Raw genomic sequence first — 21167 nt, forward strand, 5'->3', positions numbered from 1 at the left:
ACATTTAATTCTGGAAAAAATTTTATAAGCAACTTAAGCTTTGTGACGGAAATCAAAAACTGGAATGTAAATTACAACAACAATGGTATCAGATCTTTCAAGTTAGAAATTCTCGGGCAGGCCCAAACTCAATAGCTCCAGAAAATTAATTTTCAACAACAACCATATAGAACGCGTTTTGCTAGAAGATACTTGAATAGCAGACAAAACGCGAATTCAGTTGCCATGGTCTTCTGAAAAAGGATTAACGCAAGTTCCTAAAAACTCGGTAAAGCTGATTGCTGAGTTCACTCCGCGTTTACAGGGAAAGAGAAAAACCTTGTAACATCAATAAGTGAAAATTGTGATGATTATTATAATTAGGGCTTTGTCTTTATCCCGTTTTAACTTCATTTTTCAGTTTCGTTTCCTTCGTTTTCACTTTGCAAAATACCTTTGCAAATGGGAATATGGTAACACGCAATAACTGAAATTTTTTCACTCAAAACATGCACGTTTCACCCAAAAAAATGGATTATCTAGAAACGCATCTTGAAGCTAAGTAACTAATGAAAAAGCTCCAAAAAGCTTGGACGGTTAATAATATAGTTCAATTAAGCTAAATAGCTAGTTTCGAAATAGAATCAAATATTTTGGCTCTAGTGGCAATCTTCTTATATCAATTTACTTCTTTATCGGGAACATAAGAAAACCACCAATCTTTCTTCTATGATTTTATTTAACAATTAATTGATTGTAAACCGACTAACGATAGATGAAATGCTTTCGAACGACAGGCGGGGGCATTTCAATTTTTATATTTGTCTAACATAAAATTTTTATGGGTGCAGAAAACTCGCTACCAGAGGGACTCGACCTCCAGACCTCAAGGACTGCCGTCCAACATCTCACTAATTAAGTTACAATGACTTTGATTTAATTACTTTGATCGTAAACCGACTGACGACAGATGAAATGCTTTCGAACGACAGGCGGGGGCATTTCAATTTTTATATTTGTCTAGCGTAAAATTTTTATGGGTGCAGAAAACTCGCCACCAGTGGGATTCGACCTCCAGACCTCAAGGACTGCCGTCCAACATCTCACTAATTAAGTTACAATGACTTTGATTTAATTACTTTGATCGTAAACCGACTGACGACAGATGAAATGCTTTCGAACGACAGGCGGGGGCATTTCAATTTTTATATTTGTCTAGCGTAAAATTTTTATGGGTGCAGAAAACTCGCCACCAGTGGGATTCGACCTCCAGACCTCAAGGACTGCAGTCCAACATCTCACTAATTAAGTTACAATGACTTTGATTTAATTACTTTGATCGTAAACCGACTGACGACAGATGAAATGCTTTCGAACGACAGGTGGGGGCATTTCAATTTTTATATTTGTCTAGCGTAAAATTTTTATGGGTGCAGAAAACTCGCCACCAGTGGGATTCGACCTCCAGACCTCAAGGACTGCCGTCCAACATCTCACTAATTAAGTTGCAATGACTTTGATTTTCTGCTTACAATAGCTTTTTTTAGCAACCAACTTTGTTTTAGAAACAGAACAACTTAGAATAACGCTTATTCAAAAATGAGAAACTAAAGCGTGAGAATGTCACTCAAGAAGTCAGAATGTTTCAGGACAAAAGCGCAAGCATAACCGACTAACGTCGGGTGAATTGTTCTCAAGCGACCGGCGAGCGGTTGGCTTTGTCAGTAGCTAGCCACGCTTTAGTGATTCTAGCTTTAGATTAATTGAATGGGCGTAAGGTGAGCGCAGAGTGGGCGCAGCGCAGCGGGGGTGCAAAGTGGATTGAGGGGACTGATATGGGGGCGGTGGGTGGGTGCGGGTGTGGAATCAATTTCTAAGAACCGCCCTTCACACCATAAGTATGGGTCTCCAAAACAGTTTGCGTACAATCGCATACCTGAAGACTAGTTGGCTGAACTTTATGCAAAACCTAAAAGAACTTTATGCAAACTAGACGCTACCTCTTTATCCAGTTTCTGAAGACGAAAGTCAAATGGGTCACGAAAAATCGGCCAAGCGAAAAATTGCAAAAAAGAGACAAACAGGATTACTATATTTGCTGCAAGTTGCTTTTGAGAGCAATTAGCATTGATTTCCTAAACAGTTCTTTTTAGTTTATTTATTAAAAAAAAATTCTAATTTAACTCATTGTTAATGTGGATCAGAGATGATGACATTACGCCACAACAGCAGATGAAGTGCGCCATCAACAAAAAGAGAGAAAGAGATAAAACGTGAACGAGAAAGAGAAGGAAAGAAACCCTAACCGCCAGAGAGAGAGAGAGAAAGAGAGAGATAGGAATATTTTCCATGATGGGATTTGACTCTGCAACTTCTATTTTTCTAGCTTTGTTAGTAAATAAATCATATAGTAGAAAATTGAAAAATGCAAAACAAAAGTTTTCACACTCGCAGTAAAAAACTCAAATCCATTTTTTGTTTTTTCGAAAGATCTGTCAAGTATTCCATCTCCAAGATCTAAAAAGTTTTGTTGGACAGTAATGGTCGTTAAACTCAAAAAGGACAAAAAATATTGAAAAATTTTCAAAACAAGTGCAAAATTTTGCTAAAATTCAAGAAAATAATATCTTGAGAACCATTTCATTATCTCGAGAGACTACTAAATATCTTTTTTTTCAAGCGTGAAATGGTTTGACAGGCTCATAAAGATCCATACACTTGGAACATATAAAATTTCCGAAAAAAAAATTAAATTTTATCCAAAACTTACAACAACTATAGACATAAAAAACATTGATCACCATTCCATTAACTATGGAAACTTTTCAGCAGCTCATTATCAAACCTTGCAGGAGGTCCGAGGGCCCCTGGTTCCGGAAAAGTTCAAAAACATGAAAAAGTTTCAATTGTTTTAAAAAATTGCTTAAATTCGTGATATTATTATCTTGAAGGACATTTCATCACCTCTAAGAACTATGCAGTAACATATTATCAAACCCAGAGGAAGTTCCTTGGCTCTTGAGGCTAAAGAAACCTAAAAAATAAAAAATGTCAAAAAAGGTTAAATAAAATTGCAAGTTTTATTAAAAAAAATTACTAAAAATTGTAACATAAGTTGAAAATAATCCATGACCAGCAAAAATCCCCAGAGGAGGTTTTTAAATAAACAACAGAAAGTTTCAAAATTTTTGAGAAAAAGCAAGTTTTATAAAAAAATTGCTAGAATTCGGGCCACTAAAAAGTTGAAAAACTATTCCATAGCCAATAAAAGTTTGTGAATAACTTATTATCCAACCCTTTAGAAGGTTTTCTGACCGCTGGGTCTGGAATGGCCTGAATAAGGAGAAATGTCAAGAAATTGGAAAAAAAATTTACGTTTTGTCAAAAAAAAGCTAAAATTCGTGATGTTAAAATGTTGAAACCATTTCTTTACCACTAGAAACTATACAGTAATCTATTATTAACACAACCAACTAAACGTTGGAAAAATTGCACTCGAACGACTCGTGTTAGCTTTAATCAATTGCTGCCTGCTTCAGTTGGGGGGGAGTCTAAATGGGATTAAGAAGTTCAATAGTGGGCTTCAAATATAATCATTAGAGGGGAGCATATACCACTATTAAAATTCAAAGTGAAAAATGGCACCAATATTGACGCACTTTTCATCTGACTTTTATTATTAAATTGCCGCCAATTGATTTCAGCTGCTTGAATTTGTGCATGAGAGGAAATTTTAGATCACGCGAAACGCAATAAGCCAAGGGCGTAAAAGTCACTCGAAAAGTCAAAACGGTCAAGCGAAAATCATGCATTAAAAGAAGATACACACGTTTACAAAAATTGCTTCTCTGCGAGAGCAATTAAAAACCTAGAGGAGGTTCCTTGAAACCTAGTGCTTACAGAGTTGAAATATCAAAAATTTTCATAAGACTTGTAAACAAATTGTGCAAAATAGTATAAAGTTGCGTGTTTTTAGCGAGCGGTGTTTCGTCAGTAGCAAGAAATGGGGTAAAACAGTGGGGTGTTTGGTAACAACGCAGGAGGGAGGGGGGAATAGTGGAGGGGTCAACATTGGAGGGGTCTTCGACGTCTAAGAACCTCCCTTCACACCATAAGTAAAAGACTCCAAAACAGATTGTGAGCCACATAAATGAAGGCTAATGAACTGAAAGGCTCTAAGAGTACTTAATGCCCGCTGGGCGCTACCTGTTTATCCAATTTTTGAGGACGAAAAGTCAATTAAAGGGAGAAGAGGAGAAGAGCAATTAAACGTGATCATTTACGGTCATGACATTTTGCCATATAATATGAACAAATAATAATTTCGTAGTTTGATCATTTTGCTGCTTATCTTCAATGCGAACTTCCACTTACAACCATTATATATATTCTTTGCATTTCACGCGCTCACAAATACAATTCGGACACGCTGCTTTTACAAAGCCAACTGACGTCGGGCGAATTGCTCTCCACTTTTTAGTGAGGCTAGCTTTAGCTCAACTGAAGGCGCGCGAGGTGAGCGCAACGGGGGTGCACTGGGGGGGGGGGGGGGGATGGGGAGGAGGCAACAGTGGGGGGCGGGTGAGGGGGGATTGTGGCGCGGGTGAAGTGAGAATGAGGGCTGATGCGGGGAGGTGTGTGTGTGTGTGTGGGGGGGGGGGGTCAACCTCTAAGAACCGCCCTTCACACCATACGAATAAGTCTCCCAAACAGTTTCTATGAATCGCATGCTTGGATACTAGTGAGCTGAAAGGCTTTAAGAGCACAAATTGCTCGCTGGGTTCTACCTGTTTATCCTGTTTTTGAGGACGAAAAGTCTCATGCGTCAGGCGAAAAATTGGTCAAGCGAAAAATCGTATACAAAAAGACCGACAGGACAAATATAATTGCTACAAACTTCATTTGAGAATAATTAAAAACTGTCAGTCAAAAATTTGGCAAAAAAGGACGCACACATTTACAGTAATTGCTTCAAACTACGTTCAAGTATTATCTGTAGGAGAGCTGTTTCACCCTAAATCCGATGAAAAAAAAAATTATCCGTTTGTCATCACTCCTCATCAAAATAATGAGTTGTATAGAAAAAAGTTGATACGCATAGTTGATGCAGCTTTTTATTACCTTATTCACAAAATTGGGATCAAAATTTCGATTATTCCAAAATTTTGATTTTTAATGAGGCGCTAATTCCTTCAATAGCAAACTTTACAAGCTTTTCTATGCTAGTGAGTGAATGTTGGAGCGGCATTAAAACAGCCAGCTATAATATGCGCAGAAGCAATGAAAAATTGCGCTATCAAATGGCTGTCAAAATAGTAAATTGATATCGGTTCCCTTAAAAAAGAAAAAAAATGAACACAGCTATCATTGAGTAGTTCGAAATGCAGCGCTCCATGCCGTGTCTTAGTGCTCATTTTCATTTAAATTTTGTTGCAGATTTTATTCAGGCCAACCACAAGTAACGGGTTTGGCTTTTTGGATGTAGTTGGCATATGCTGAGGCTTAGTGAGCAAGGATGAAGGCTGGGGTTGGTGGACGGTTGTCGACCTCCTCCTCCTCACGAAAAAATCACACATTGCTACCATTTCTGCCACCTGAAGAGCTTCTCAGCAGCTTCGATGAACTGTAGACTTTGTGCTTAGTACTTCTAAGAGGAAAAACTCACCAACTTAATGCCCTCGCGCTCAACCAGTTTATTCATTTTCTACTGACAGTTTCAAACCACTCAAGGGGCCTAAAAATTGTAGTCTCCATTTGCGTGGCTAACAAAAAGCACCAATTTAACTGAACAAAATCACTATTTTCGAGTTGGTAGCATTGTTATTTCAAAATTCGCAAACGTTTTGACCAGTTTTTCACACTTATTTTTAAAAATTGTACTTTGTGTATTAAAAATGAGGAAAACGTTTAGCAAACATCTTGGAAAAATCTTCACACGCCATAAGGCAGCTTGGAAAATTCTTGTTCTCGGAAGCCCAAATACAGCTAAATGTTCTTTTGCTCCATTTTGTAAAACCACCGCTGAATAACATAAGACCACAATTCACTATGGGGACCAACTGCTTTACTATTAAAATCTGGAGATTCATTTCGACACAGCAAATAGAAGTAGGCTTGTAATTTGTTAAATTTCTGGCATCATTGTTGCCTCAATTTTTCACATTTGATCTTCATATGCCACAGGAATCAGCATAATTTGGGTCTAAATGTATTATAATTAGCTCTCGGAATCCTTAAACAATTTCAGCTCATCCTCAGATGCAAACGCGCCGACTCTGAGCTCTTAATTGCCGTAGGCTTCTCAGAACTCATAGCCCTGAACTTATAGCCCTCAGGCTTCTCAGAGCTTAGAACATATATTTCTAGCGCAGAATGGTCGAACAAAAATTTGCATAACATAGCCAGCAGATTGCCGGAAAGACTGCGAAAGAATAGACTTACGTGCCGTATAATAGAGATAGAAACAGATACAGATAAGAGTTGAAAAAGTTATCGACGCTGCTCAAAAAGCTATGTAAAAACATTCAGCGATAAATTATTAAAGCTTGTTAAAATTCATTGCGCAGAAGCCTTTCGATTAGGGACCGTTATTGCACATATGAGTTCCTTTGACCTTAAACTAATTCAAAATAAACAAATTTTGAAGTGCAAAAGTCATTTTATTGAGTGAGGTAAGACACTTGTGATCAAAATATAATTACGCAAAAAAATCGTTTGCTAGAGAGAGAGAGAGAGAGAGAGAGAGAGAGAGAGAGAGATAGAGAGAAAGTAACGCGCGCAAATGCCGTTAGTGAGAGTAAGAAGTCATTCAGAAAATTTTCAGACTTCAGCTTTGCTGTGTGAACAAATGTAAAACGAAAAAGAGCGTCAGACGACGAAACAAAAGAACATAGCAGGACAAGTCCTGACGTACAATTCAAAGAATTGTCATTGCCTAAACAAAACACTAGACCTGAAACGGATAATGAGTCAATTGGGAAAACCATTTCGAAAAAAATCAGATTTCGAAAAAATTAAAAACAGAAAATCAATGTCAAAATGCCGCATGTGAACAAAAAACCACTAGCGAGGAAAAAAATTGGCTGAAACAAAAAACGAGGCCTAGAGTGAACTATGAATGGAATGGAAAAACCATTTAGAAAAAAAATCGGATCCAAAAATCGAAAAAACAGTAACAATCGAAGTGAAATTGCCGCATGTGAACAAAAAACCACTAGCGAGAAACCGAATTTTTGTTCAAACACCGTTTTCTCACTCTACTTTAGAAACAGAGCGAAAAAAATTCACGCCGCAAAATCACTTGCTTTTTCGCACCTTTTCCTGTTTCGGTGAGACCAAAATCATTACTCCAATTTGACTTCAGAATCATGAAAATGTGTGAACAGATCTTAAACAAAAGAGAGCGCCCCAATACAATTCAAATTTTTTGCATTGTAGAAAACATAGCAGGACAAGTCCTGAAGTACACTTCAAAGAATTTTCATTGAATAAACAGAAAACTAAATTCAGAACTGACTATGAGTGAATTGGGAAAACCGTTTAAAAAAAATCAGATTAAAAAAAAATAAAAACAGAAAATCAATGTCAAAATGGCGCATGCGGACAAAAAACCACTAGCGAGGAATCGAAATTTGAATGAAACAAAAAACTAGGCCTGGAATGAACTATGAATGGAATGGAAAAACCATTTAGAAGAAATTCGGATCCAAAAAATCAAAGTGAAATTGCCGCATGTGAACAAAAAACTACAAGCGAGAAACCGAATTTTTGTTCAAACACCGTTTTCTCACTCTACTTTAGAAATAGAGCGAAAAAAATTCACGCCGCAAAATCACTTGCTTTTTCGCACCATTTCCTGTTTCGGTGTGACCAAAATCACTACTCCAATTTGACTTCAGAATCATGAAAATGTGTGAACAGCTCTTAAAAAAAAGACAGCGCCCCAATACAATTCAAATTCTTTGCATTGTAAAAAACATAGCAGGACAAGTCCTGAAGTACAATTCAAAGAATTTTCATTGACTAAACAGAAAACTATATTCAGAACTGATTATGAGTGAATTGGGAAAACCATTTCGAAAAAAAATCAGATAAATTTAAAAAAAAAACAGAAAATCAATGTCAAAAAGGCGCATGCGGACAAAAAACCACTAGCGAGGAATGGAAATTTGTTCGAAACAAAAAACTAGGCCTGGAATGAACTATGAATGGAATGGAAAAACCATTTAGAAAAAAAATCGGATCCAAAAATCGAAAAAACAGTAACAATCGAAGTGAAATTGCCGCATGTGAACAAAAAACCACTAGCGAGAAACCGAATTTTTGTTCGAACAGCATTTTCTCACTCTACGTTAGAATTAGAGCAAAAAAATTTCACGCTGCGAAACCACTCGCTTTTTCGCTCCATTTACTGTTTCGGCGTGACCAAAATCACTACAATTTGACTTCAGAAATCATGAAAGTGTGTGAACAGATCTTAAAAAAAATACAGCATCCCAATAGAATTCAAATTCTTTGAATTGTAAAAAACCAAGAGCACCGCAATATAGCTCCGCTCAGCTTACAGCTATTAAAAAAGGCTGAAGTAATTGCTTTCAGCTTCGTTCGAGAGCAAGGAAAATGATTTAAACAACAAAATTAAATTAGGACGCTGTAATTATTGAGAACAAATCTCAATAAAAATTAAAATCAATGAAAACTTTATCTCACAGTACTCAAACACAGAATGAGCTGGGATATTTGATCATCATTAAAGTACAATTTCGGCACGAACATACACCTCCGCTGTTACTTGACAACCATCGTGATAAATTGACAAAATCTAATTAACAGCAAATTGATTCTTTCAAGTTTAAATCATTCAATCAAACATCAATACATAACAAGTAGTTTTCTATTCTAGTTCAAAAGATTCTTCCAGGTAGTGTCAGAGACAAGTTGCAGTATGCATATTGAGTTTATTGCATTGCATCTGTCAATCTTGTCACTCACTAAGTTCTTCTTCCTCTTCCTCACCATCTTCAGGGAGTCCAGTTGCCAATGGTTCATCTCCACCCCTTCCTCGCGTGGACCTACATCATCAATAAGTTACACCAATTTTCGAGTTGCAAATTTAAGTTCCTACTTGTCGTCTTGGATCCGATCGTATTGATCTACATATTAGTCCAATCGGGATGTGAACACCAATTTTAAGTTGGTGGGAAAGCGGAAGTTTTGCAACTTGTGATTGCTAACAATTCTGAATTCGTAGCATTCACTCATGTCATGAACATAGCACTCAATGGAAATAAAATGAAAAACGCAGCCATGTTTAGACCTGGCCAGCTCTTTTCTGAAATGTCTGTAATTACCTGGTGGATTTGGTGGCTGGAGCGGATGCACCTTCCTCCTCCTCACTATCGCCGCCCTCTTCCTCTTCAGAGTCTTCTTCTTCCTCTTCCTCTTCTTCTTCTTCCACCTCCTCGTCTTCTTTCTCCTTCTTTACCTCAGGCTCTTTTTCCTGTCAAGACCAAATCATTTACTCAACCATATATCTTACATTATTTTTCAGAAAAACCAAAACATAAACCCACTAATGTCGGAAGAATTGCTCTTGAACGAGACGAGGCAGTTTAGTTCATGGGCTGTAGCCTAGATAAATTTTTCTCTATGGGTGCAAAAATAGTTGACTACGCCGGGATTTCAACCATGAACCTCCCGCTCCCTCAACAAAAGCACTGTCCACTCGGCTATCAAGCACTTCTTGTCAGTATGCTGCAATCTATTTTATTTTAGCAACAAGCTTTACTTCGGAGTGAGAGCAATAGAGATCACTCAAAAATGAAGAACGAAAGCGTGAAAAAGCACTTGAGAAGTCAATGTTCTAGAAGAAAAGCGCAAAATGGTCAAGCGACAAATTTGCATAAAAAAGACCCACACGTTTACGATAAATGCTATGAACTTCATTCAAGAGCAATGAAACAACATAGCTGGCAGATTGCAAGAAAATAACCGCAATAGCTTTGTTGATCTGCAGTCCCTAAAAAGTAAAAGACAGACCAAAAAAATACTCTTTTCATTAAAGGATGAGATGTTATATTTTGATAAAGAATCTGTATAAGTTATTACTGCCTCTATAAGCCGCTCTCAATCAACCTTCATTAAGAGTGGAACAAATTCACTTGAAATTATCTCTTTGAATTAAAGTGAAGAAAAGTCCATTTTAGAGTGAGGAAGTCATTTTTGAGAGTGAGGAAGTCACGTGTGACCAAACACTTAACCACGCGAATGAACAAAGCAAACTCACTCCACTAAGAGTCAGAAATGACGTCAAGCACGCACTTCAATTGAAATTGCATGAGCGAATGAACTAAGTGCATATTTGAAGTGGCGACAAAATTCTTGACGATGAAACAAAAACCAAAAGAAGGCCCATAATCGCCCCAGCTATCGCTGTGCGAGCATTGATTACAAAAACAACTGTTAATTTTTTTCATTTTTTGTTTGTAAAGTCACGAAAAACAAAAAGTGGTCGTAAGCCGCCGAACAAGAATCATTACAAGCCAGAAAAAGACGTCACGCACAAAATTCAGTTGAAATTGCATAAACGAATGAACAAAAAGCAGATTTAGAGCGATTGCGACGTCATATGGCCTCAACAAAAATCTAGACTAAATTAAAAAACATAGCAGGACAAGTCCTGACTTACAATTCAAAGAATTTTCAAAGACTAAACAAAAGACTAGACCTAAACTGGGCTTTGAGTGAATTGGGAAAACCATGTCCAAAAAAAACAGATAAAAAATTTAAAAAAAAAAACAGAAAATCAAAGTCAAAATGCCGCATGTGAACAAATATAACCACTAGCGACAAAGAAATTTTGTTTCAAACAAAAAACTAGGCCTGGAATGAACTATAAATGGATTGGGAAAACCATTAAGAAAAATCCGATTCAAAAAATCGAATAAAAACAGTAAAAATTGAAGTAAAATTGACGCATGTGAACACAAAAAACACCGGCGAGAAAGCAAATTTTTGTTAAAACACCGATTTCTTACTGCTTTAAAAGTGGAGTAAACAAATTCACGCCGCAAAACCACTCGCTTTTCTCTCCATTTCCTGTTTCGGTGTAACCAAAACCACTACTCCAATTTGACTTCAAAAATCATGAAAATGTGCAAACAGATCATATCTTAAAAAAGACAGCGCCCCAATACAATTCAAATTCTTTGAATTGTTGAAAAAAACCCAAGAGAAGGCCAATAATAGCCTCAGCTATCGCTTCGCGGCTATCAATAACCCTCTAAGGTAACCCTGTAAATATAAAACTCTAACTCTTTCAAACGACATAACCCTCTAACTCTCAAACGGTAGCTCAATTCTATTGTAGCTTTCATGAGCTTCGTTACAGACCTGCAAAATTATTAAAATTGAAAAATGAAACCAATTCTGTTTTAGTAGTATGACGAGGCCCATTGAGTTTTGCTCAAGATAAATATGCACGAGAGCTTGCTTTAGTAAAAAATCAAAAAGTAACTGACAAAAAAAAGTCACTCGAAAACTCAAATACGCCAAAAAACGACTACAATAATTGCTTCAAACTTCGTTCAAACTTCGATTAATTAAAGATACTCATTTTTTTCTTTGCTACACAAAAAGAAAAACATACCCGGCAGATTGCCGGAAAATAGCCGCCGTTGATTCCAATAAGCATGATTGGGATTGAAATAACAGAAGATATTGAAAAAAAAAGAATTTTGTACAAGAACATTTTTTTTAAGTCCGATTTATTTTGATGGCATTTCGTAGTTGAACATACTTCTGTTTCTTAGAGAGAGGCTACAGGGGCTACTATCAATAACAATAAGCATTAGAGATGCTTATTGTTATCGCCGCCCTCTATCGTTATCGCCTCCTCACTATCGCCGCCCTCTTCCTCTTCAGAGTCTTCTTCTCTTCCTCTTCTTCTTCTTCCACCTCCTCGTCCTCTTTCTCCTTCTTTACCTCAGGCTCTTTTTCCTGTCAAGACATCATTTACTCAACCATATATCTTACATTATTTTTCAGAAAAACCAAAACATAAACCCACTAATGTCGGAAGAATTGCTCTTGAACGAGACGAGGCAGTTTAGTTCATGGGCTGTAGCCTAGATAAATTTTTCTCTATGGGTGCAAAAATAGTTGACTACGCCGGGATTTCAACCATGAACCTCCCGCTCCCTCAACAAAAGCACTGTCCACTCGGCTATCAAGCACTTCTTGTCAGTATGCTGCAATCTATTTTATTTTAGCAACAAGCTTTACTTCGGAGTGAGAGCAATAGAGATCACTCAAAAATGAAGAACGAAAGCATGAAAAAGCACTTGAGAAGTCAATGTTCTAGAAGAACAGCGCAAAATGGTCAAGCGACAAATTTGCATAAAAAAGACCCACACGTTTACGATAAATGCTATGAACTTCATTCAAGAGCAATGAAACAACATAGCTGGCAGATTGCAAGAAAATAACCGCAATAGCTTTGTTGATCTGCAGTCCCTAAAAAGTAAAAGACAGACCAAAAAAATACTCTTTTCATTAAAGGATGAGATGTTATATTTTGATTAAGAATCTGTATAAGTTATTACTGCCTCTATAAGCCGCTCTCAATCAACCTTCATTAAGAGTGGAACAAATTCACTTGAAATTATCTCTTTGAATTAAAGTGAAGAAAAGTCCATTTTAGAGTGAGGAAGTCATTTTTGAGAGTGAGGAAGTCACGTGTGACCAAACACTTAACCACGCGAATGAACAAAGCAAACTCACTCCACTAAGAGTCAGAAATGACGTCAAGCACGCACTTCAATTGAAATTGCATGAGCGAATGAACTAAGTGCATATTTGAAGTGGCGACAAAAATCTTGACGATGAAACAAAAACCAAAAGAAGGCCCATAATCGCCCCAGCTATCGCTGTGCGAGCATTGATTACAAAAACAACTGTTAATTTGTTTCGTTTTTTGTTTGTAAAGTCACGAAAAACAAAAAGTGGTCGTAAGCCGCCGAACAACAATCATTACAAGCCAGAAAAAGACGTCACGCACAAAATTCAGTTGAAATTGCATAAACGAATGAACAAAAAGCAGATTTAGAGCGATTGCGACGTCATATGGCCTTAACAAAAATCTAGACTAAATTAAAAAACATAGCAGGACAAGTCCTGACTTACAATTCAAAGAATTTTCAAAGACTAAACAAAGACTAGACCTAAACTGGGCTTTGAGTGAATTGGGAAAACCATGTCCAAAAAAAACAGATAAAAAATTTAAAAAAAACAGAAAATCAAAGTCAAAATGCCGCATGTGAACAAATATAACCACTAGCGACAAAGAAATTTTGTTTCAAACAAAAAACTAGGCCTGGAATGAACTATAAATGGATTGGGAAAACCATTAAGAAGAAAAATCCGATTCAAAAAATCGAATAAAAACAGTAAAAATTGAAGTAAAATTGACGCATGTGAACACAAAAAAACACCGGCGAGAAAGCAAATTTTTGTTAAAACACCGATTTCTTACTGCTTTAAAAGTGGAGTAAACAAATTCACGCCGCAAAACCACTCGCTTTTCTCTCCATTTCCTGTTTCGGTGTAACCAAAACCACTACTCCAATTTGACTTCAAAAATCATGAAAATGTGCAAACAGATCATATCTTAAAAAAGACAGCGCCCCAATACAATTCAAATTCTTTGAATTGTAGAAAAAAACCAAGAGAAGGCCAATAATAGCCTCAGCTATCGCTTCGCGGCTATCAATAACCCTCTAAGGTAACCCTGTAAATATAAAACTCTAACTCTTTCAAATGACATAACCCTCTAACTCTCAAACGGTAGCTCAATTCTATTGTAGCTTTCATGAGCTTCGTTATAGACCTGCAAAATTATTAAAATTGAAAAATGAAACCAATTCTGTTTTAGTAGTATGACGACGCCCATTGAGTTTTGCTCAAGATAAATATGCACGAGAGCTTGCTTTAGTAAAAAATCAAAAAGTAACTGACAAAAAAAAGTCACTCGAAAACTCAAATACGCCAAAAAACGACTACAATAATTGCTTCAAACTTCGTTCAAACTTCGAGTAATTAAAGATACTCATTTTTTTCTTTGCTACACAAAAAGAAAAACATACCCGGCAGATTGCCGGAAAATAGCCGCCGTTGATTCCAATAAGCATGATTGGGATTGAAATAACAGAAGATATTGAAAAAAAAAAGAATTTTGTACAAGAACATTTTTTTTAAGTCCGATTTATTTTGATGGCATTTCGTAGTTGAACATACTTCTGTTTCTTAGAGAGAGGCTACAGGGGCTACTATCAATAACAATAAGCATTAGAGATGCTTATTGTTATCGCCGCCCTCTATCGTTATCGCCTCCTCACTATCGCCGCCCTCTTCCTCTTCAGAGTCTTCTTCTCTTCCTCTTCTTCTTCTTCCACCTCCTCGTCCTCTTTCTCCTTCTTTACCTCAGGCTCTTTTTCCTGTCAAGACCACATCATTTACTCAACCATATATCTTACATTATTTTTCAGAAAAACCAAAACATAAACCCACTAATGTCGGAAGAATTGCTCTTGAACGAGACGAGGCAGTTTAGTTCATGGGCTGTAGCCTAGATAAATTTTTCTCTATGGGTGCAAAAATAGTTGACTACGCCGGGATTTCAACCATGAACCTCCCGCTCCCTCAACAAAAGCACTGTCCACTCGGCTATCAAGCACTTCTTGTCAGTATGCTGCAATCTATTTTATTTTAGCAACAAGCTTTACTTCGGAGTGAGAGCAATAGAGATCACTCAAAAATGAAGAACGAAAGTGTGAAAAAGCACTTGAGAAGTCAATGTTCTAGAAGAACAGCGCAAAATGGTCAAGCGACAAATTTGCATAAAAAAGACCCACACGTTTACGATAAATGCTATGAACTTCATTCAAGAGCAATGAAACAACATAGCAGGCAGATTGCAAGAAAATAACCGCAATAGCTTTGTTGATCTGCAGTCCCTAAAAAGTAAAAGACAGACCAAAAAAATACTCTTTTCATTAAAGGATGAGATGTTATATTTTGATAAAGAATCTGTATAAGTTATTACTGCCTCTATAAGCCGCTCTCAATCAACCTTCATTAAGAGTGGAACAAATTCACTTGAAATTATCTCTTTGAATTAAAGTGAAGAAAAGTCCATTTTAGAGTGAGGAAGTCATTTTTGAGAGTGAGGAAGTCACGTGTGACCAAACACTTAACCACGCGAATGAACAAAGCAAACTCACTCCACTAAGAGTCAGAAATGACGTCAAGCACGCACTTCAATTGAAATTGCATGAGCGAATGAACTAAGTGCATATTTGAAGTGGCGACAAAAATCTTGACGATGAAACAAAAACCAAAAGAAGGCCCATAATCGCCCCAGCTATCGCTGTGCGAGCATTGATTACAAAAACAACTGTTAATTTGTTTCGTTTTTTGTTTGTAAAGTCACGAAAAACAAAAAGTGGTCGTAAGCCGCCGAACAACAATCATTACAAGCCAGAAAAAGACGTCACGCACAAAATTCAGTTGAAATTGCATAAACGAATGAACAAAAAGCAGATTTAGAGCGATTGCGACGTCATATGGCCTTAACAAAAATCTAGACTAAATTAAAAAACATAGCAGGACAAGTCCTGACTTACAATTCAAAGAATTTTCGAAGACTAAACAAAAGACTAGACCTAAACTGGGCTTTGAGTGAATTGGGAAAACCATGTCCAAAAAAAAACAGATAAAAAATTTAAAAAAAAAACAGAAAATCAAAGTCAAAATGCCGCATGTGAACAAATATAACCACTAGCGACAAAGAAATTTTGTTTCAAACAAAAAACTAGGCCTGGAATGAACTATAAATGGATTGGGAAAACCATTAAGAAGAAAAATCCGATTCAAAAAATCGAATAAAAACAGTAAAAATTGAAGTAAAATTGACGCATGTGAACACAAAAACACCGGCGAGAAAGCAAATTTTTGTTAAAACACCGATTTCTTACTGCTTTAAAAGTGGAGTAAACAAATTCACGCCGCAAAACCACTCGCTTTTCTCTCCATTTCCTGTTTCGGTGTGACCAAAACCACTACTCCAATTTGACTTCAAAAATCATGAAAATGTGCGAACAGATCATATCTTAAAAAAGACAGCGCCCCAATACAATTCAAATTCTTTGAATTGTAGAAAAAAACCAAGAGAAGGCCAATAATAGCCTCAGCTATCGCTTCGCGGCTATCAATAACCCTCTAAGGTAACCCTGTAAATATAAAACTCTAACTCTTTCAAATGACATAACCCTCTAATTCTCAAACGGTAGCTCAATTCTATTGTAGCTTTCATGAGCTTCGTTATAGACCTGCAAAATTATTAAAATTGAAAAATGAAACCAATTCTGTTTTAGTAGTATGACGAGGCCCATTGAGTTTTGCTCAAGATAAATATGCACGAGAGCTTGCTTTAGTAAAAAATCAAAAAGTAACTGACAAAAAAAAGTCACTCGAAAACTCAAATACGCCAAAGAACGACTACAATAATTGCTTCAAACTTCGTTCAAACTTCGAGTAATTAAAGATACTCATTTTTTTCTTTGCTACACAAAAAGAAAAACATACCCGGCAGATTGCCGGAAAATAGCCGCCGTTGATTCCAATAAGCATGATTGGGATTGAAATAACAGAAGATATTGAAAAAAAAAAGAATTTTGTACAAGAACATTTTTTTTTAAGTCCGATTTATTTTGATGGCATTTCGTAGTTGAACATACTTCTGTTTCTTAGAGAGAGGCTACAGGGGCTACTATCAATAACAATAAGCATTAGAGATGCTTATTGTTATCGCCGCCCTCTATCGTTATCGCCTCCTCACTATCGCCGCCCTCTTCCTCTTCAGAGTCTTCTTCTCTTCCTCTTCTTCTTCTTCCACCTCCTCGTCCTCTTTCTCCTTCTTTACCTCAGGCTCTTTTTCCTGTCAAGACCACATCATTTACTCAACCATATATCTTACATTATTTTTCAGAAAAACCAAAACATAAACCCACTAATGTCGGAAGAATTGCTCTTGAACGAGACGAGGCAGTTTAGTTCATGGGCTGTAGCCTAGATAAATTTTTCTCTATGGGTGCAAAAATAGTTGACTACGCCGGGATTTCAACCATGAACCTCCCGCTCCCTCAACAAAAGCACTGTCCACTCGGCTATCAAGCACTTCTTGTCAGTATGCTGCAATCTATTTTATTTTAGCAACAAGCTTTACTTCGGAGTGAGAGCAATAGAGATCACTCAAAAATGAAGAACGAAAGTGTGAAAAAGCACTTGAGAAGTCAATGTTCTAGAAGAACAGCGCAAAATGGTCAAGCGACAAATTTGCATAAAAAAGACCCACACGTTTACGATAAATGCTATGAACTTCATTCAAGAGCAATGAAACAACATAGCAGGCAGATTGCAAGAAAATAACCGCAATAGCTTTGTTGATCTGCAGTCCCTAAAAAGTAAAAGACAGACCAAAAAAATACTCTTTTCATTAAAGGATGAGATGTTATATTTTGATAAAGAATCTGTATAAGTTATTACTGCCTCTATAAGCCGCTCTCAATCAACCTTCATTAAGAGTGGAACAAATTCACTTGAAATTATCTCTTTGAATTAAAGTGAAGAAAAGTCCATTTTAGAGTGAGGAAGTCATTTTTGAGAGTGAGGAAGTCACGTGTGACCAAACACTTAACCACGCGAATGAACAAAGCAAACTCACTCCACTAAGAGTCAGAAATGACGTCAAGCACGCACTTCAATTGAAATTGCATGAGCGAATGAACTAAGTGCATATTTGAAGTGGCGACAAAAATCTTGACGATGAAACAAAAACCAAAAGAAGGCCCATAATCGCCCCAGCTATCGCTGTGCGAGCATTGATTACAAAAACAACTGTTAATTTGTTTCGTTTTTTGTTTGTAAAGTCACGAAAAACAAAAAGTGGTCGTAAGCCGCCGAACAACAATCATTACAAGCCAGAAAAAGACGTCACGCACAAAATTCAGTTGAAATTGCATAAACGAATGAACAAAAAGCAGATTTAGAGCGATTGCGACGTCATATGGCCTTAACAAAAATCTAGACTAAATTAAAAAACATAGCAGGACAAGTCCTGACTTACAATTCAAAGAATTTTCAAAGACTAAACAAAAGACTAGACCTAAACTGGGCTTTGAGTGAATTGGGAAAACCATGTCCAAAAAAAACAGATAAAAAATTTAAAAAAAAAACAGAAAATCAAAGTCAAAATGCCGCATGTGAACAAATATAACCACTAGCGACAAAGAAATTTTGTTTCAAACAAAAAACTAGGCCTGGAATGAACTATAAATGGATTGGGAAAACCATTAAGAAGAAAAATCCGATTCAAAAAATCGAATAAAAACAGTAAAAATTGAAGTAAAATTGACGCATGTGAACACAAAAACACCGGCGAGAAAGCAAATTTTTGTTAAAACACCGATTTCTTACTGCTTTAAAAGTGGAGTAAACAAATTCACGCCGCAAAACCACTCGCTTTTCTCTCCATTTCCTGTTTCGGTGTGACCAAAACCACTACTCCAATTTGACTTCAAAAATCATGAAAATGTGCGAACAGATCATATCTTAAAAAAGACAGCGCCCCAATACAATTCAAATTCTTTGAATTGTAGAAAAAAACCAAGAGAAGGCCAATAATAGCCTCAGCTATCGCTTCGCGGCTATCAATAACCCTCTAAGGTAACCCTGTAAATATAAAACTCTAACTCTTTCAAATGACATAACCCTCTAACTCTCAAACGGTAGCTCAATTCTATTGTAGCTTTCATGAGCTTCGTTATAGACCTGCAAAATTATTACAATTGAAAAATGAAACCAATTCTGTTTTAGTAGTATGACGAGGCCCATTGAGTTTCGCTCAAGATAAATATGCACGAGAGCTTGCTTTAGTAAAAAATCAAAAAGTAACTGACAAAAAAAGTCACTCGAAAACTCAAATACGCCAAAAAACGACTACAATAATTGCTTCAAACTTCGTTCAAACTTCGAGTAATTAAAGATACTCATTTTTTCTTTGCTACACAAAAAGAAAAACATACCCGGCAGATTGCCGGAAAATAGCCGCCGTTGATTCCAATAAGCATGATTGGGATTGAAATAACAGAAGATATTGAAAAAAAAAGAATTTTGTACAAAAACATTTTTTTTAAGTCCGATTTATTTTGATGGCATTTCGTAGTTGAACATACTTCTGTTTCTTAGAGAGAGGCTACAGGGGCTACTATCAATAACAATAAGCATTAGAGATGGTAAATAAGACTTATAGGAACGACGTTCAAATAGCGGGCATCTAAAATTGGGCTTTATGGGTTTATCCCGTTTCTATTTCTGACTTCAATTTTTATACTGACTCTGTTCATTTTGAATTGCTTTGCTGAGCAGCTGATGTTCAAATTCACTTTTAGCAGAATGAGAGAGGAGAGAAACTAGCCTAGAGAAGTCAAAAAGATTTCACGCTAAATGTTGAAAAGGCGGCAAAATGAGGTAAAGCGAAACATTTTTTTATTCGACGAAGTAAAAAAAAAAATAGGAGCGCTATAATAGCCGGCTGAGAAGATGAGGGCGGCTATTAATAACATTTTCTTCAATTCCGTGTTTTAACTCAGAAATCTGTGCCTTAACATTCGATTCAAAAATTATGTCTTTCATAAAATATGAACAAACTTTAGGCGCAAATGGCCGCAAGAGCACACAAGAGATGAAAAGCGGAATCCCTCACTCCACAAAATTGTCGCTTGGAGAATCTCACGAGTTGTCAAATACGACTTAAAATCGAACGACTCAGAAAAATCGAACGACTTAATTCAGAAATAAATTAAAGACTCCCGATATACTACAATACAAACAGCGACGTCGACATGACCAAATTAAAACTAAGAATCAAATCGCTGGAAAAACTTCTACCTTTTAGGCAACAACATCCGTATAATATACAGATGTATGGTTAAATATAGGTGATACCGACGGTGTCAGGACAATTTACCCAATTCCATTTTCCTCAATGCCATTTTACCCAACCTGCCATTTTACCCAATGCCAACTTACCCAATTTACCCTATTGCTAAATTTACCAGAACGACTATTTATCCGACTATATAAACATACCCGGTAGATTGCCGGAAAATAGCTGCCGTTGATTCCAATAAGCATGATTGGGATTGAAAGAATAGAAGATATTGAAAAAAAAAGATTTTTGTACAAAAACATTTTTTAAGTCCGATTTATTTCGATGTCATTTCGTAGTTGACCATAACGTACTTCTGTTTCTTAGAGAGAGGCTACAGGGGCTACTATCAATACCAATAAGCATTAGAGATGGTAACTAAGACTTATAGGAACGACGTTTAAATAGCGGGCATCTAAAATTGGGCTTTATGGGTTTATCCCGTTTCTACTTCTGACTTCAATTTTTTATACTGACTCTGTTCATTTTGAATTGCTTTGCTGAGCAACTGATGTTCAAAATCACTTTTAGCAGAATGAGAGAAACTAGCCTAGAGAAGACAAAAAGATATCACGCAAAATGTTGAAAAAGCGCCAAAATGAGGTAAAGCGAAACATTTTTTTATTCGACGAAGTAAAAAAACATAGCAGGACAAGTCCTGACGTACAATTCAAAGAATTTTCATTGATTAAACAGAAAAACTAGACCTAGAATGGACTATGAGTGAATTGAGAAAACCATTTTAAAAAATCAGATCAAAAAATAAGAAAAAAAAATAAAAAATCAATGTCAAAATGCCGCATGTGAACAAAAAAAAACCACTAGCGAGAAATGAAAATTTAATTCAAACAAAAAAACTAGGCCTAGAATGAGCTGTGAATGGATTGGGAAAACCATTTAGAAAAAAATCCGATCCAAAAAATCGAAAAAACAGTAAAAATCAGTGAAATTGCCGCATGTGAACAAAAAACCACTACAGAGAAACTGAATTTTTGTTCAAACACCGTTTTCTCACTCTACTTTAAAATTTGAGCGAAAAAAATTCACGCCGCAAAACCACTCGCTTTTTCGCTCCATTTCCTGTTTCGGCGTGACCAAAATCGCTACTCCAATTTGACTTCAAAAATCATGAAAATGTGTGAAC

The 21167-nt window shown here is 36.5% G+C and overlaps 2 protein-coding genes across 2 annotated transcripts in view; one reads left to right on the forward strand and one right to left on the reverse strand.

The window, feature by feature from the left end:
- The window catches only part of LOC142351986 (small ribosomal subunit protein eS25-like), a 128917-nt gene that overhangs the window by 38597 nt on the left and 69153 nt on the right, over window positions 1-21167 (forward strand). The gene's annotated exons all lie outside the window — the stretch shown is intronic.
- The window catches only part of LOC142352000 (FACT complex subunit SSRP1-like), a 42288-nt gene continuing 29723 nt past the window's right edge, over window positions 8603-21167 (reverse strand). Inside the window, exons 14-15 of the mRNA XM_075404316.1 lie at window positions 9330-9478; window positions 8603-9050 (exon numbers count right to left, since the gene is read on the reverse strand). Coding sequence (XP_075260431.1) covers window positions 8963-9050; window positions 9330-9478 — 237 coding nt within the window. The 3' untranslated portion in view covers window positions 8603-8962. The remainder of the gene's footprint in view (window positions 9051-9329; window positions 9479-21167) is intronic.

Source organism: Convolutriloba macropyga, chromosome 13 (assembly GCF_964194025.1).
Source record: "Convolutriloba macropyga chromosome 13, txConMacr16.3, whole genome shotgun sequence".
Taxonomy (NCBI): domain Eukaryota; kingdom Metazoa; phylum Xenacoelomorpha; order Acoela; family Convolutidae; genus Convolutriloba; species Convolutriloba macropyga.